This window comes from Lycorma delicatula, chromosome 9 (assembly GCF_047948215.1).
Source record: "Lycorma delicatula isolate Av1 chromosome 9, ASM4794821v1, whole genome shotgun sequence".
In the NCBI taxonomy this organism is placed as follows: domain Eukaryota; kingdom Metazoa; phylum Arthropoda; class Insecta; order Hemiptera; family Fulgoridae; genus Lycorma; species Lycorma delicatula.
In genome coordinates, this window is record NC_134463.1 from 19,965,105 (window position 1) to 19,984,127 (window position 19,023).

General features: G+C 26.3%; 1 protein-coding gene across 1 annotated transcript in view; it reads right to left on the reverse strand.

Annotated features, from left to right (window-relative positions):
• The window catches only part of Ca-alpha1T (Ca[2+]-channel protein alpha[[1]] subunit T), a 276,487-nt gene that overhangs the window by 143,744 nt on the left and 113,720 nt on the right, over positions 1–19,023 (reverse strand). The window contains exons 5-10 of the mRNA XM_075375644.1: positions 13,961–14,243; positions 10,710–10,802; positions 8,351–8,529; positions 5,835–6,028; positions 4,566–4,762; positions 2,034–2,255 (exon numbers count right to left, since the gene is read on the reverse strand). Of these exons, the coding sequence (XP_075231759.1) occupies positions 2,034–2,255; positions 4,566–4,762; positions 5,835–6,028; positions 8,351–8,529; positions 10,710–10,802; positions 13,961–14,243 (1,168 nt within the window). The remainder of the gene's footprint in view (positions 1–2,033; positions 2,256–4,565; positions 4,763–5,834; positions 6,029–8,350; positions 8,530–10,709; positions 10,803–13,960; positions 14,244–19,023) is intronic.

Here is a 19,023-nt window from a genome sequence, read left to right on the forward strand (position 1 = left end):
ATGTTCAGTTTTCTGGTATTTAATAATCTTGACCAATGGAGTTCCAACTAAGAGTAATATTTGAATACTACTAACTTGGCTTGAAACAGTGTAACCAACACCTAACTGTGACTGAATTTACAGCGTGCTGCAAGCCAGATTAATCTTGAAAAAATAACTAATGTAATGGTTTATAATTAAATAAAGGGTGTATAAAAAATGAAAAGTATTAATTTGATATCACAATTTTTTTATATTAAAAATGACACAGAGAGTGGACATGCATGTCAGTTTAACATCAAGACTTAATATCTGTGTTATGTACAGGTGTTGGTACCGTATTGAACTGAATAATAAAAAAATTATAGAGACCTACATTTCAAGCAAAGAAAAGTTCACCATCTTCATCAAAAATGAAAAAAATACAGTTTCAAAGTAGTTTGAAAATGAAGTAACCTGAAATCAGAGATGGTTTTGTCATGATATAGGGAGAAAACAATTTGCAGAACTGTTCATTATTAATGATAAACCATATCAAATTTAGTTTAAATAAATTTAAAATGTATCATAACACTTTCACATTGTCTTTTGGAACCCTAGTCAATGAAGGTATTCAGAGAGAGTGTGATTCAGTTACTGTAAATCTGACTACCATCAGGGCCAGCCATAGCATTTTTGCCGCCATAGGCAAACCAAAAAAATGCTGCTCTCCAAGCTTCAAAAAAACTTTAAAATTAAAAAAAAAACAGACATAAAAGAACCATGTTAACCAGAAAAATGACATATAATTGAATTAAAACAATAATACTAATTCAGATTTACAGAAAATTGTTTTATTGAAAAACAAAATTTACATTTTTAATGAACTAACGACAATCAACTTGCAGATTAAAATTAGAACCTACTATTTTCAGAGATAATTTAAAAATAATTTTAAAACAATAAACAAAACTAGTACAATTATAATATTATTGTACTAATAAATAATATAATTTTCTAGATTCAAGTAATCAAAATATATTTTTGTGGGTTGTGTTTATTTTTTTTGCGCTCTAGTTCAGGCGGTTTTGCCACTCATAAATTTTACTGCTGTAGGCAGTCACCTAACTTGACTACTGCCTAGGGTGCCCTGCTACCATAAACAACTAAAACATTATTATGTAAATCTGAAAAGTATTATATTAAAGCAGATTTTATTCAGTTCAATAACTTAAAAATTAAAAAATTATATAATGTGAAATTATTGCATTTTATATTTCCTAACTGAATCAGTATGGTTAAAATAAAATTTTTAATCACAAACATGGACTGTGTGTTACTCAAACCAAAAACAACACTTTAAATTAAACATTTTATTTATTCAAAGTAAAACACACTCATTAGGGTTTGCATGACAGTAGACACATTATCTAAACTGTACTTGAATAAAAACCTTGCTGGTATAAAGAATGATAAAAAGGATTATATTAAGCAAATTAACATGCATTCATTCACCTTCTGGATTTGAATTTAAAGAACAGTAATAAATACAGGTTTTTGGAACATGAAAGTTTTATTATATTTTTAATGTAATTTTTACGCTGAATTCAAATATGCAATCACCTATATAGTTTTTATGCGATAATATTTTTGGAGCATTGCTTTGCAGAATTTTATGTTTAGGTATAACTTAACGTACACTGAAAGATTATTTTAAAAGCCTTCTAATTGAGGATGGGGTAAAAACATAACATTTTTCAGAAAAAATAACATTTATTTACAACTAAATATAATTTAAATAGGAGTAAGCATGTTTTTCTGGAGAAAGTAAATAAATTATCACCATCTCCATAGGTAATTAAATGATCCGTTAAAACAAACTAAATTTTACGGTAAAGAATTTTGTAGAAGTTAAGTTTAAATAAAAACACTGTTTGCCAAATTGAAAAGAAATTAAATAATCTATAATACAAAAAATTAATTTATAATCTTAAATGATTATATATAAATTCAAATAATAGTAAGAATAATTTTCTTTTTTTAAAAGAAATAACAGATAAGTTTATCTAAGCTACCTGCTGTGTAACAGTGGTAGTGCTGACAATTCCTGGTGTTGACACATCACAAGTGACAGCAGGCCAGATATTTCCATCACCTGCTTGTGTCATCTTCTCTGATGAACATACATTTCTAGCTTGATCTGTACCATGTAGTAAAACCACATCACTAAACATAACACTACTACGTCGGCGAGACATAGTATTAGTACCTGGTGGACTTAATAATTGTGATCCTCCCTAAATAAGGGGAAAATAGATATGAATTAGATATATTTATATATCTCATCTAAGTTAATTTTTTTTATATTATAAAGCCTACTTAACAGCAATGAATTTTTTTTGTTACTAATATTTACACTTAGTGTTTTTTTACGAGATATTATAAGTTTCTACAGATAGTAATTTTAATAAGATAATGCATTAAATAATATTAATAAAAACATTACTTTTTCCATTATAAAAAAAAATTTATACATTTTATTTTCTTCAGATACTATTAGATTAATATTACTACAGATCTAGTATTAAAAGAAATTAACATTTATTCTTGTATAACATTTAGTCTCTGAAGATACCAATATGAAGATTTGTTCATCAATTCTAACAGCTGCAAACCATTTATACTGAATGACTTATTTGATTTTTATTTTAAGATTAAATGTATGGATTTTGAACCAGAAAGGGTTTAAATTAAGAAAAAAATGTGGCTTATATCATAGGCACCTTTGTAACAAATTACAAAGCTAGTAAATATATACAGATTAAAAAAACATTTAAAGAAGTTTAAAAACATGTCTGTCTGAATAGAATGTTTTGGCAGTTCAATAATAAAACAAAAAAGAGAAATAAAAATTAAACTACCAACATCTAAAATTTGATATGAGTGTAAAAAAATAATAAATATCCAGCTCCCAATCAAAGGTTAACACTACGAGTTCTTCAGTTCTTTCCCTTCTGTATTCTCTCCCTTACCTTATCCTTCATCACCTCTTCCTTGGTTAGGAACCACAAAAATTATATTAGCTGCTGATTTGGTTCGATCTATGGTACCTTCTGGTAGATGTTGGGCAGCAGTTAGCACTTTCCCTTGGGGTTGAGGCCCCTTCCACTGCCAAATTCACCAAGTAGTGTAAATACTGAAATTTGGGTGCTAAAGGAAATATAACTGAAGATAAACTGAAAGTGAGAAATGCGAAACACATTTTGTAAATATAGAGCCAACGATGAATATAAATATTGTGTGATTGATCCGTTTGAGCACTAACCTTTGAAAGGAAGTTTTATTAAAATATTTACATATTTTTCACATTTAAATTGGAGAACAAACACATTTTTTTTGTGTCTACATGCAGTAGGTTGAGTTTTGTGTTTTTCAGTTTCAAAATTTAAGTGATACCTTAAATTTGACATCTCAAGAGGGGTGACTAATGTGTCATCCCCCTGACATCAGCTTGACCCACTTTACATCCCCTAGGGACAGACTGGCAGCTGGTTCTTTGTTGAACGTTAGTAGGGTAGTGACAGTTTGATATTTTTTGAGTGGCTTTCTATACGGTTACATAAAAACCAAACTAGTACTTATAAAGATCTCCTACTCTCCTACTCCTATTCTTCAAAAAATCTAAAAAGCTTCTTCTGAGTAAAAAAATCTAAAAATATTTTAGTTTGTTAAAAAATTATTGAACCATTTTGATTATTTTTCAAATAAAAGTAGATGAAACCAGTCCATATCTCTTAGTAGCAACAAAATTTTGAAGTGTTAAATTCAGGTTTTTTTTTATTCGTATAAAGTTAAACTTTGTAAGTTATCATGCAATCTCTGTTAAAAATTAATCATAAAATTAGTGTTATGTTTTGCCATGTTCATAAAGAAAATATAAAAATGTATGCCTTACTCCTTGTATTATTTTATTTATTTATTTTATATCTGAAAAATCCTTTCAGATATATTAAACAGTTTTGCTTAGATGGTTGGCATTGCTTCAATTCTTGTTTGTTGGATAAAGTTGATTTACTGATGTCTGCTTTGAAGATGTTACAGTCATTCAGTTCACCATCAGAGAATATGTGTGATATTTGGTGTTGTGTATTATATTTTTTCAGTTTATTTTAATTAAATATTGGTTTTAATGTTATTTTACTATAATGAGTATGAGTTTTTTTAGTATTTTTATGAATACAGTATCTATATGAATTCTATTTCTGTTGGTTTTTGAAGGTGGGATGTGTTTGTATAAGTAATATTTGTATGTGTACTTTCTATATACAATTAAATTACCCTGTATGAATTACTTAGAAATGTTGAATTCTTCCATAGAACGAATAAAAAAAAATGAACAAATTCAGCAGGCAACAAAAATAAAGCCAATTAATCATCTGTACTGATGAAGGAATTGTAAATTAATTCTAGATCTCCATAAATACAATAATACAAAAAGTAAACCATATAAATCTAATTATTTTCCATTTTTAAGCTTTTAGATTATGCAGTAATTTCTACATACCAAAAAATACTCAATTATTAATAAATACAAAATATGCACTCACAACATCAGGAGAGATAGTTGGTTCCCAATGAACTCCATTATTGAAAGACGGTACTCTAAGAAGAGATGGTCTTTTGGGACTTAATGGAGGATCATCAGAACTGCAAGGAGGTTCTTCTATTTCAGGCGCACACCTTGGTAAGCGTGGTGTTCCACAAGGACTTCCGATATAACAGCAATCATCTGGTTGTTTCTTGCCTTTACAAAATAATTATTAACAGATATAAAGAAAATATTCATTGATTGTTAAACAAAGTATAAATAATATTAATGTTGATTATAAAAAATAACATTTACAACAAAAAAAATTAAATAAGATAGTATTAATTTGACTAAAATATGGTATTTTAAACTAATAATAAATTTGTAATTAATCAGCTGTGGAGTGAGTTGTTGATTAACTGTAAGGAAAGGCAGGTTATTTTTAATGTAAGTTTAAAATTTAGAGCAAAACTTGCAATGTTTTGCTTTTAACAACCAACCCAGATACTAGCAACATTTGTATGCCACCCTACAAATCATCAACCCTTGTCCTCCTTCTCACTGGTTGCTATAATTGTTTATCCACTTAAACTTTTTTATCAATCACAGTTTATTGGAAAAATTGTTTTTTTTAGCCCTACATCACTATTTATTATTTAAACAACATTATTCTTCAAGTGTAATAATTAACCAATTGTAATTTTACTGACATTGCAAGGAAATAAATAGACTGTTACCACTTTACTGTATTCTCATTCGAAAATATGTCCTATAATAATATAAGTCTATTTTAATACATTGCTGTAAAAATTTAACATTACAACCTATAAAACTGTCTTACTTTTACATACTTTTATGCTAAGATACTTGTATTAGAATATACATGGCTTTATCCTATTCATTAGCCTGAAGTTTATTCTTTCACACATTTTTAATGTGTTGGAATCATAAAATATCTGTTTTAGAATAGTCTCAAACAAATTGTATGTTACAAATTTACTGTATATAAAAATAAACAATATGATATCACACATTATGTGATATCATATTAATATCACGTACATTATATCACATCATATTAATAATAATCACACATTATGTGATATCTACTTTTATTATTATAGGTCTAGTTTCTTTATTCATCCATTTATACAAAATGATTTAAGATAGATAGTGAACATACATATAATTCACAATACATGCACATTTATGAAATTCATATATTTTAATAGTACAAGTACTTTTAAAAAAAAATAAACTTAAAAAAATAGGATAAACTAAAACTTACCCTCAGATTGTGAATGGAAAGGATGTAATATTAAAGTGCCTCCTAAATTAATATTACTATCTCCATTTGCACTATTTGCTGCTGCATTTGCTGCATTTTGTTTTTGTTCTTTTTTCTGTTGTCGTCTATATTTAAATAATCGATATTTCTTAACCAGTCTTCTTTTTCCCCTTCGCCATAAATGTGCAACATATCTATCCAATAAAAAACAAAATGTAAAATAAATTTTTGTAAGGATAGTACATAAATTAAAATTTATTAGGAACTAGAGCGATAAATAAAAAACCCTTCTAAAAAACTTCAACATTTGATGTTGATAATCTAATTTTCTTTAATTCCAAGTAAGATAAAAAGCTTCAGTTTTATATGGAGTGTGAATAGATAAACGATAGAAAGTTTTAGTTAAGATAATGTAAGAATTTCAGTTTGAAAATTGAAATATTTATCAGCACCATCTAGTATAAAATTCCACTAGGATCCTATAACACATGTGACAGGCAAATTTTCAATAACTTCTTTACTGGATCATAAAGTGTTTAATAGGATAAAATTGAAACAAAACATGAAAACAATAAGCACAATTTTAGTACTTTTTTAGCTTATATGAGCATTAGTTAAACACTGATGAATAAATGTCTAGCCTCACTACATGTACTACTAATGCAGAGGAACACTTGGCTCAATTTGTATATCTTTGTTATCATATTGTTTGTTATTATTTTATCATTTGTCATATTTGTTATTTTATATTCTGTTTCAATCATAAATTTAATACATATTAATAAAACAATAAATTGTTTTTAAATAACTTCATAAAAACAAAATAACTAGCAGTAAAAACCTCGATATTATCAACAGTAAATAAATTAATTTACTGTAATACTAATAAACACACTAAAATTGATACATTAATAAATTAATGTTAACATAAAATTGTAATTTTTACTTACACCAAGTGTAATAATCAATAAAAAAAACTATGAAAAACTGCAATGTAGAATTAGAGAAGATATCAATCAATAAAATAACACATATGAACTGACAAAAACTGTAAACTGTAAAAAGAACTGTGAACTGTAAAAAGATTGAAGCCTAAGTAAAAATTGTATTAAGGCTGAGATGTGCTATCAGTAAATTTGAGACTCATTCAATAATTAAAGAGGCAAATGACTGTTACAAAATTATTATTTATTCAATAATGATGAAATTAATGCTACTTTTCAACGTAGTCTATGGTTACATCTAGGCTCTTGTCCCATCTTTCTTATTCAGCAGTAAAGAATTGTTCTCCTTGGCGTTTGAGCCATTTTCTTGACATGGTCACTGTTGTTGAACAGGTGCCATGTAAAAACTCTGAGACAAAAAAACAAAAAAAATCTGATCGTGTGAGATCAGTAATCTAAGATGGACGTGGTGTCACTTTCCAACCCACTTTGAATATCTTCAAGAAGTATCTTTTGAAAGGTATAGGGGTGAGTGTAATGAAGAAAAATTATGCTGTTTAAGAGAGAAACAGAATATCTCCTTATTGCAGATTTCACTTTAATTTTCTAGGATGTCACAACACTTAATGTTAATAGTACACTGTCCTTTGAAAATGGGTCAGTAAATGGGTCTTTGTAATCTCAAAACACCTTAGCGTCACTTTATCCGGTGTTAAGTAGGATTTGAATTTTTTTGGCAGACGAACTTGAATATTTCCATTCCATACTCTGATGGATTCTGGCTCAAAATGATGAATGTGAATTTCATCTCAAGTTATTTTTTATATAGACTAAAATAAATTACCTTCCTATAAAAACCATTTTCAAGTTCTGTACAAATCTGATTTTGAGTTGACTGTCTGGAACCCACATTTTGCAGTAATTCAGCTTATCATGGATAATGGAGTGGATAGTGGCAATACTTACACTACAAATTTCAACAATTTTCCAAATTCCTATAGGTTTGTCCTTGTGAATAAGATAGTTAATGCAATTTTGCAAAGCATCAGTTGAAATTTCTGCTGGTCTTTCATTAATATGGAGTTCAGTGATATTAGTTCAGCTTGTTTTAAACTGATCACTTATAAAAATGTGCATCGTTAATACACTTTTTACCATTCTATTTTAAAATCTCTGAGTGAACTTCGCCTATTTTACAACTTCAATAAATAACACTCTCATTCCAGCACGCTGTCCTTTCATAGTACATGTTTCAAACTAAGCTGATATTTTAAAATAAATGAAGAGTCATTTTGATTATAAATAAATGAAATTTATAATAATGAAAATTCTTTTAATTGCTTCTATGTTAGTGATGCCAACTTGAACATCACTGTTTCAACAAGTTTAAAATAGTTTCAAAGTTTATTCTATTAAATAGTTTTTCCTATTTTTGCCATTTGTCTTTTAATTATTGAATGACCTTCATAAAATATACAGTAGTAATTCCTGTGAAAAACAAAGTAAAAAAAACAATAACACAAAAACATTTATTCATAAATATGCACTATAATTTAATTAGATCATACTTACTTAACAATTTCAGCATAACAAGTAGTAGGCTCCGAATTATTTGTGGATGAGGCAAGAGTACTAGTTGATTGAAACCTAGCTCTTTCTAACCTCATTCTTTCCATTTCTCGTTTCTTAGTTTCTGAGAACTGAGTTGCTATTACTACCAGGCACAAATTGATCATAAAAAATGATCCAATCTGAAAAAAATTAAAAGGAATTAATTTATACTTTATCTCATTTATGTGAAATGTTTCATGATAAAAATTTTTTTTTGTGTTATGGGATTCTTTCATGATTTATATCCCATTTAATTTAATGATTTCTGGATTTTCATACGTATAAAGTCATATGTATAAGATCAAGAAAAATATCAAACTCATATAAGTTTTTATATATACAATGTATATTTCAATACTATTTAAAACACTATTTTTAGTAAAAAGTAAAAAAAAGTTACCTTTTTTTTTTTAATTTTTACAAAATTACTATGTTTTACTAAAAAAAAAGTAGCTATACATTTTTACCAATAATCACACAATACATTTCTTAAATTGTTAATTAAATAAAAATAAAAACAGATGAATTAATTGATTGAATCAATCACTACTGCCAATTAGAAAAAAAAGTTATACTACCTTTGATCCTGCCAAATGATGTATGAATAAAACTCAAAAAAATGTCACATTAAACTGACTCATTAGCATTAATCAGTATATGATAATACATATGATATAATCATCTATAGGCATTAAGGGGATGTGCTTGGTGAAAAATAAATCAAACTGTTTTTTTTTACTGTTAATTTTTAAAAAATTATCTTTGAAAATGAGATACTAAATTGGATCTAAGGAGTTATATTATAACATAAGAAAAATGGAAAATACTGGTCATGTGATTAAGAACTGTTGGGTGCTCAACTGAGAAATTAAAAAATGAAAATATCTAAGGAAAAATTAAGCAAAATAAGGAGAATGTAGATAGATGAACACTGTTGATTAATTGATTCTATGATCAGAGACATCCAGTTACACATGGAGAGAAGTACATTATTGAAGCTGTGAATTGGGCTATACGAGTGGAGCATTTCGACTTGTGTGTGACTAATGAAAAACTGATTCATGATCTACGCTCACAAACTGAACATGTGTAATTATGTGAAAGTACTTAGAGTGTGAAGTACATGATTATAATAAAATGTATCGCACATCAGTTATTATCTTGAAGGAAATTAACCTTGTGTATCTAGATTTATCAAATGAGTTTAACAGTGATAAGAAAATGTTTTTTGGGGGAATTTAAAACATAAGGGAACAATTGAATAATATTGTTTAGTTATGGATACAAAAAAAAAAAAATGTTGCAAGGAATGCAGAGGAATTTGGTATGATGAAGCTGTATGATCACTTAATATGAGGAACATTTAAATGTCTAATTTTTTTTAAATGAAAGTTCACAATTGTGTGTGTTCAAGAAGCTGTTTTCAGGAAACCCTGGTTCAAGAAACCTGTTTTAAAGAAGCAAAGAAAACAACCATTAAACATAAAAAAAGAAATGAGGCCAGAATCATTTCAAGTACATTACTATAAAAGTAAGTAAAACATTACCAGTCGCTGTAAATGTTAATTGATCTTATTTAAGTAGTTATTTAGTATAATTTCTCAAACATGGTACCACTGATATGTTAAAAAAATAAATTAACAATTAATATAATCCACCTTAGCAGCACGTTGATATGTACACTAGACCTTTTGGCTTACTTGGAAGCCATCATCAGAAATTAAAATTAATGCAGTAAAGTCAAAGTTTAAAAATCATAGTTAAAATTTAAAAAGTCATGACTGTCCTGACTAGTATACTCAAAGTATAATAGTAGGACCATATACTCAAAGTATACTAGTAGGACTGGGACAGTCATGACTTTTTTAAATTTTAACTATGATTTTTAAACTTTGACTTTAATGCATTAATTTTAACTCCTGATGATGGCTTCTAATAACCTGAAAGATCTAGAGAACGTATTAACGTATTAACGGTAAGGTGGATTATATTAATTGTTAATTAATTTATTTAGTATAAGTTGCTTGATTTTTTATGTGTGGTTACCAGTATATTAAACCATTTTATATTAATAGTATTATAAACTGATTCAAGCCATTTACTACTGAGATATAATAAAATATGGAAATAAAAAATATATTATTTTGATCATGTATTCGATTTTTTTAACTGGATGTATAACTGTTCATTTAAATCATAAGGTAAATCTATTTAACAAGAATTAAATTTCCATGTTCTTATTATGACAAAATAGAAATTATAAAAAAACCGGGAATAATAACAAAGAATTAAGTGAAATGGAAACAAAAGTAATATTTACCACAATTAATAACACAAAATAAATCCAGTCCCAGAATGAATGTGCATCTTGTACATAGTACATAATATCACTCCAACCTTCTAAACTGATAACCTGTAAAGAAAAATGCAAATTGAATAAATATAAGTAATAAATTTACTGCAAATGTTATATTTGGTTATAATTATAAAAAGTATTTATATGTATTACATTTGCTTAGCATAAAATAATCTACTGTAAAATATGTTCTGAAAATAAACCATTGTAAAATTTTAGAGTAACAGAAAACAGACAGCCCAGATCTAATCCAATATGATTAAATAAAATTAATTGGCAATAAAATTATTTTACAACGAAAATAGTAAACTTATAATTATGAGGCTATCAATAGTATGAGGCTATTATATATAGTATATAAAGATATATAAAAAGATACATATATAGATATATATATAAGATATATAGTATATAAAAATAAGAATCTGCTGAAATGGGTTATAAAAAATGTTTTATCTAAACAATGAAATAAACATAAACTATAACTTTTAGAAACAGAAATTTATAGTAAAAAGAAAATATAAGGAATAGCATTAAAATAAATTTATTTGGTACTAATACTATATTACTTATATGATTAAATTTTTATTTATTTAATGCTCTGAAATTTGATATGTAGCCATTAGTTTTCAAGCTTTCTAGTACAATTTCTTGTCAGCCAAACTGTCACAATTTGGTTTACTACATGCAATTTTTTTAGGTACAAAAAAATGAGTATTGGTAAATGGTATAAGGGGACCTCATGTAGGTTCTCTGTAGTGAGTTATCTGAAATGTAAAACTCTGCCTAGATCACAGAAAGGAAACTGTTGAGAAAGACAGGATTATTTTAATATTATAATAATAAAAAAAGAACTCTTCTTAAAGTAAAAGAAAATTAAAAAATCTTTCTTAATATAACTAAACTGAAATTTTTTGTTAATCGGATAGTTCTCCAAGAGTATAGAACAAGTTGTGTAAGCATTTGAGATGTTTAGTTATATTTTACTTGAGATGATAGCTTAAAGGAGGAAGAAGCAACCAAAAGACTATTGGGGAATAACTTTTGAAAAAATGAAAAGATTGTTGGCAATAAAGAAAATAACAATTGACATGTGATTTGCCAAATATTTTGAGTGGGTATGTTAACATTATTAAACATTTTCATTAACATTTGAAACCTTTGAAAAGTAGACAGATATTTATTTTTTACAAAAAAGAATCAACAAATTTTTTCATTTCAGCCTGCAGAATATAGAAATCATCCCAAGAAGTTTTGATATTAGGAAGTTACTGCACTGTTCGCAGCTTTTGTAAGTTAAATTCCTAAGTTCTAGGCAGTATTTTCTATTGGAAGAGGTGTCAAAGCAGATTCTGTTTTCACCTAACAGTCAACAATAGTTAGAATAATTTTAATAAATTAATAAATGATTTCCATAAGACTATAGATATAATCCCTATATGGGAGCATAAGCGTGAGAACTACTGCATTGTTAATATAAGATATCATGTATCAAAAATACATACTTAAGTAGTTTACAGGCTAATGGAATATGGAAAATGAACATAAAGATCTGTTTGATTTTAGAAAGATTTTGGTGGTAAGGGAGTTATTCTGCTTCTTTTTAATTTAAAACTAATATTTAAGAAGAATAAAGCCACTTACTTGGCATACATGATCTGGAGAAGGCATTTAATATTATGGAATTGGATAAAATTTATTAATAATTATTTACCTCTGATTGTAAAAATCTTCTAATTAAAATGAAAAGTACATAAAATTTTATTTCACTGATAACTTCTGATTTTTTCATATTTTTTTTTTGTATTGTTTTAATTGAATTATTATTTATTGTTAAAAGTTTTTTTTATAATCAGAGGTTAATAATTATTAACAAATCAATATATTTAAATTAAAAAAAATAGTTTAAAAAAAATGTATGTACTCATATATGAAGTTGGATTCGTACCAATGTGCCTTCCTTCCCCTTGTAAGATCAAATATTTCATTAATTAAAGTTTTATTTGGTTATAACTCTGGAAGCAATGAAAATAAGTATCACTTATGATACATCATTAAAAAGCTCTCAATGAGAGCTTATTACTGCAGTTAAAAAAAGTCCAAATTTTTTTGATTTTGGGATATTTGGTCATTTTTGGCTCAGTCGATTGCAATCAAAAGGGAAGATGCACAACTAGATGTTACAACAGTCCTAATACAATATTTCAACGTTCTATGGGAAATCGTATTTGAGGTATGTGAGATACATATGTACATATGTACGTACGTACAGACATCACACTGAAACCAGTCAAAATGGATGCAGGGATGGTCAAAATAGATATTTTCTTTTATATATTTTTTAATAGATAAAAATAAATATAACACATTTAGATTATAAAAAAATATATCATTAGCTCTGCTAAATATCAAGTCCTATGACATTAAATTGAAAATGGAAATAAAGTTTAGAAAATTGTGTAATATTTTTCTGCACCTCTGTTAGGAAGTCATGCCTCCCCAGGATAATAAGGTTCACACTTTGGTAATAACTAAGGCAATACCACTACAGGCAATAAAGTTATATTGGAAGGATGAATGATTTAACTTCGAGATTGAAATGTTAAGTGGTACAAAAAAGAGAGTTTCCATGCAGAAAAGAAGACAGCTGTTATTAAATGTGAATTTAAATATTAGGAAGAAATTATTTAAATGATTATATATGGCAGTTTATTTTACCATAACATGGGTAATAGAAAAAGCAAAAAAAAAAAACATTTGAAATGAAATTTTATTGAAAGGTGTTATTGAAATTAGGTAGGTAAATAAAATGTAGGATGAAAAGGGCTTAAAACAATTAGGAAAGGAGAGAAATTTGTAGCAGAACCATGTAGAGATCAATTACACAGATTAAATGCATATTAAAATACCAAGGTTCAGTTTAATTGGTGCTAAGAATGTGTAGAGGTAAAAACTACAGAAGACAAAAACTGTAATACATAGGATGGTAACAATTGGGTGTAGTATATAGTAACTACCTTGAAGCTGAAAGGTAGCATAAATCAGAAAGGAGTAGAGAATGATAAAGTAACAGTCAAACGAGTTAGGGCAGTAATGAAAGCAAATGTAGTCAGAACGCAATAATTTATTTTTTCTCTAACTTTATTTTAACTCAGTTAAACAATACAAGAATGTATATCAATTAAAATCAAATATGAAGTAGTATTCATACTTACAAGAAATATGGCAACCCAAGCCAGACCAATATTATCGAATGATATTGTACCCTGAAATGGATTATGTCCCTGAGGTTTACATTCTGTATAATACTGATTCCAATTGACGCAGTGTGTTTCATTTGGTAAATTATTACTCCATTGTAATGCAGTATTATTACAAAGAAGATCTCCATATTTATATGGAGGTAAATCTTTACATGAATGCATACCATTATCTTCTGGTCGTGAGCAAATATAATCACGATCTTGTTCTTGATATTGATAATATGCTGCTAAAGGCCTGAACAAAAAATTAAAATAAATACATAATTAATAAAAAAGGAACTTAAAAACTTAATATAATGTAATTAAATCGAATTAAAAGCATTTCTAAAGAAAAATTTATTCTAGTAAAAAAAATCTGGCATTTCAAGCACAACAACCTACATACTGTATATGTATTTTGACAATAAGTGTTAAGTAAATTAAAAAAAAAAACATTTTCAAACATCTGCCATGTTGAATTTGTATTTTTATGTACTCAAATTTTAAATTAAATGAAAACATTTTCTTTTAAATATTCCTAAAAAATATTATAATAAAATTTGTATTTACTGGGTAAGTAACCTGTATTCAGTTTGCAGTTTTTCTTTATCTTACATTAAAAGATCAATGTATAGTTTTTAAGCTTGAACAGAGGTGAATGTAAATAAGAAATGTCTGGAATGGCGAGTGTTAAAAATTTAATTAAATAATAGTGCAAGCAAGAACTGTAATATAATTTGTGTAAATAAAGAAAAGGATTTCTTGAAGACATTGTCAAGTTATTACATAATTTTAATAATATAACTTTTTATTCATCTACTTCTAAAGGAATCCTACAATGGAATTGAGTTAACAATGCAAAAAAACAAATTTGATGAAACTGTGCGAACAGTATAACCTAGCTCTTACAGCCTTATAAAGAAAAACAAAAATACATAACAGAACAAATGTTTATTTTTTTTGTATGCAAATATGACGAATCTAGTCTGTATATATGTAGGTGATAATTGAGGATATCATTTAAGGAATATATTAACCTGAATTTAGATAGTAAATAAATATATGATATGTCCTACATTTTTTAAATTAAAGATCTATGTATATATCCTGTGCGGAGTTGTTAGTCTCCCATCAGATAGCTCAAAAGATGATGGAGATAAACCAATCAAAACACAACATTTATTTGTATTTCAATATGTAAGAATTTTAGTTGAATAATATAACCTTTAATACTTTCAAATTGATTATGGTCACACCACTTTCATCCCTATTAATTCCCCATTTACCATTTAGAGCACTGAAATGAGTAGGAATTTTTTATTCAGTCAATATTGCCTTTGTTTTGTTAATGTATCACAAACTTACTAATAAGTTTATCAAAGTTATGTACTTGGCAAAAATTATTTCATTAAGTTGGATTCAGAGCATAGAATGATATCCCTCAAATACAAAAGAAATCCAATAATTTGGATTTACTAGATCTGCCATTAGTCAAGAACTGAGAAAATATGAGTTATTACAAGATATGATAAACATTCCAGTTTTTATTTAAAGTTATGGTAGTCAAATGTTTAACTTCATCAGTCTTTTTATAGGACTATTAAAAAAAATCTTAAGTAAAATTTATAATTTTTTTAGCCTAACGAAAGACAGCCTCACATTTCTATTATACTACTTCTACTTCATCATCCCACATCTGTCATTAATTTATCAAGAACACCATCAAGGAAAATGGATTAAAAAATATGAAAAGTAATGTAATGCAACTTGAAATGACTGAAGCAAGTTATTATCAAATCTGCAAAAATTACTTGAACTAAAATTTTTTCCATCATTATACACACTAGTAAGCAGCCTATTAAGAAACTATAGGAAACTATCTTGTTGAGCTAATATGAGTATTGTTATAAAAATTCAGATTCCCACTAAGGAATGTAATTTACTTATTACATTTATTAAGAATTTAAGTCCCTTAATTGAACTTAAATTAAATTATATTTTCTAGGATATTTTGGAAACATATTATGAAATTCTAATTTTATAAATCTTATGAATTTTTTATAAAATAGTAAAAATTTAAAAATTCTTAAAATTACATTATGCTATACATTATGTTTTCCAATACCAGCATCACCTACACTAACAGAAGACAGCAAAAATTAACTGTGATAATAAGCAAAAGAAGAATTGAAAGAAACTGCAGAAGCAACTGAAAGAATTAGGATATAAGAAAAAAAAATCAATACTTTTTAGTGTGGTTTGGCATTAAAAAACTAGAATTTTATAGAAGAAAGAAATGATCAATAAAGGTTTAAATCACACTGAACGTTATCTAACATGAAAGTATGAATATTATTTATTATAAAAACTTTAAACAAATTGAACTGGGTAGTATTACTGTACATTTAAGGAATATTTCAATTACCAAACTTCTTTGCAATCTATTCTAGTTGTGGTTAAACTAATAAATAGAAAATTGCTGTGTTATGCTTATATAGCAGAGATTACTTCAGTTAATTAGTTCATAAAATAGCAGATGGGATTTAGTATTTACAAAAACAACTGTTCTAAAAATTACACTTTTCATTTCAAAACTGAACGAAATCTATTTCTAATATTTTGTGCTTCTTCCATTTTATAATTCCTTAATTAGGTATAACACTGACTACCAATGAATAAAATAAAGAGTGTATTCTATAAAAGTGTATAATATTTTAGGGAGATAATTTTCTAGAGCCTTTTTGACAGTTAATTAATAAAAATATTTAGTTTATTAATTAAATATATATCATTATATTCTTTAGAATCAAAACATATTTAAATCTATATCTGAAACTATTTGTACCTACAGTGATCTATATTTTGAATTGAATAATTGGTTTAATTTTTTATTATATTAATGTCAGCCACTTGTATTAGAAAAATAAGGAAAATGGTCATAAAGTAATTAAAATGAATTTTTACTTGTGGAGTAATCTGTGTTGGCAATTTCAGTTGTACGAGCATTATATGTTTTGAAACAAACTTTACACTTTTGATTGGGATTTCCTAAAAACCACTATTGTTTATATTTTTTACTTTTAATCTATTAAAAATATTTGTATACTGATTAATAATTTTAAGTATTATTTGTTAATTCAAATTTATTCGTTTATTTATTTATAACTATCTTATTTTATATACTGTTACTTTAATGTTTCTGGGTATAATTGTTAAACAATCAAAGTTGCCATCTAGTTTTAGATTTAATAATTTTTTTGTAAATGGTTTTTGAATTTTTTTTTTGTTTTCTAATTTATTTCAATCATTGTTTAGTGAACCTATCTCTTTATAATAATGGTCAGTTAAAGATAACATCAGTTAATATAGCTAAGTAAGTAATATTTTAAGTGATTATTATTTTGAAGTTTTTACAATAAATAATTTGTAAAATTTATTTTTTATTTTTTAAATTATTCCATATTTTACTTAGAAATTGGTAACTATGATGTACATTATATTATATTAATTTTTATATATAATGTGCATATTTATTTTAAATATATAGAATGACAGAGAAATATAGAATAATTCATAATAAATCTTGAAACATATTAACTAACTGTTAATTTACTGTTGTAAAATATTGTAAGTCTGGAAAAATTTAGTACTGTGCAATCAAATTACATATCAAATGCAGTTACAATACAATCAAAATATCAGTTATACGGTCAAATGCATCACATTATATAATCAAATTCACTGTAATCATTTGATATTGGGGTAAAAATTTTTATTTTATTATATTTTTAGTTACATAATTTATTGTGTAATAATCTTGGTTAAGTATTATAACAATATGAGCAATGAAACTGATATTTAATTAATTATTTACATAATGTAGAGTAATATTATTTTATCATACATTTATAATTAAAGCTAATTCAGTATATAAGTGTTACAGCTTTTTTAATAATTCTCTAATAGAATTCTCTAATTCTCTAATAATTAACTCGTCTATGCTTATTATAAAGAAGTTTGTTTTTGTCTCTTATAAAAAATTTAAATAATAAGACTTAATATTTTATGCTTAATAAAATGTATTCAAACTTTTATGAATTTAGTAATTATCTGGTATAGTTGAGAATTAATTTTAAATTATCATAAGAGTTCTCAATTAGATGCAAGAGGACTAAGAGTTTTCTAGTTCTTTCTTACTAGAAAGTCTTCTTTGTTATATCAAATGGAATTCAGTAGGTTGTTACTAATGTGGTTCTGTTAAAAGGAAGTTAGCTGAGTTATAAAGAAATAATAAATTCCTTGTGGAATTTATTTACTATGCTAACAGTTTTCTTTGAAAGAAGAAAATTATTTTCTTAATTGGATTAAATTAAAAACTTTTATTAAGAAACCAGATTGTATAAGATTTGAGAGACAAGTTAACTTTCTTTCTTATAAAGTTCCTTTGTTTAGTTTCAAGGCTTTAAATTGAAGTGTCTTTTAAGTCTAAAGTTAGTATGACATGACAAAATAGTGATGAAATTAATGTTTTAACATTTGGTAATGTGTAAAATGGAAATGCAATAGAGTCACTGAACAAAGTCAATTACTAGTGAACCATTGATTGAATAAGTCAATAAATCAATGAATGTTGAGAAAACTAGTTATGTTTTTATCAGAAAGTTGCTACGTTTGATTTACTTTGGTATTTCTTTCTATGTGGACTAATTTTTTAATTTCAATACAACTTCAGCCTACATCCATAGGTATATATATATTTTGCAGTATTTGTTTTACATATCTTTGTCTATCTTCTATATGTTTCACTTCTAACTCTTTGTTTCATAACAAAATTAGATAAGCTTAGGACCTTAATACAAGGCTGACTAGCCTGAATTTTTTTTAAGGTTGTGCCACAAATTACTTCTTTACTCAATTTATTTTGAAGTCTCAAATTGGTAAACTTTTAAAATATTCTGCTTCAGACCCCTTTCTTCTCCATTTCAATAGAAGAAACATTTTCATTTCAAACTATTAGTCTACCTAATTATCACCAA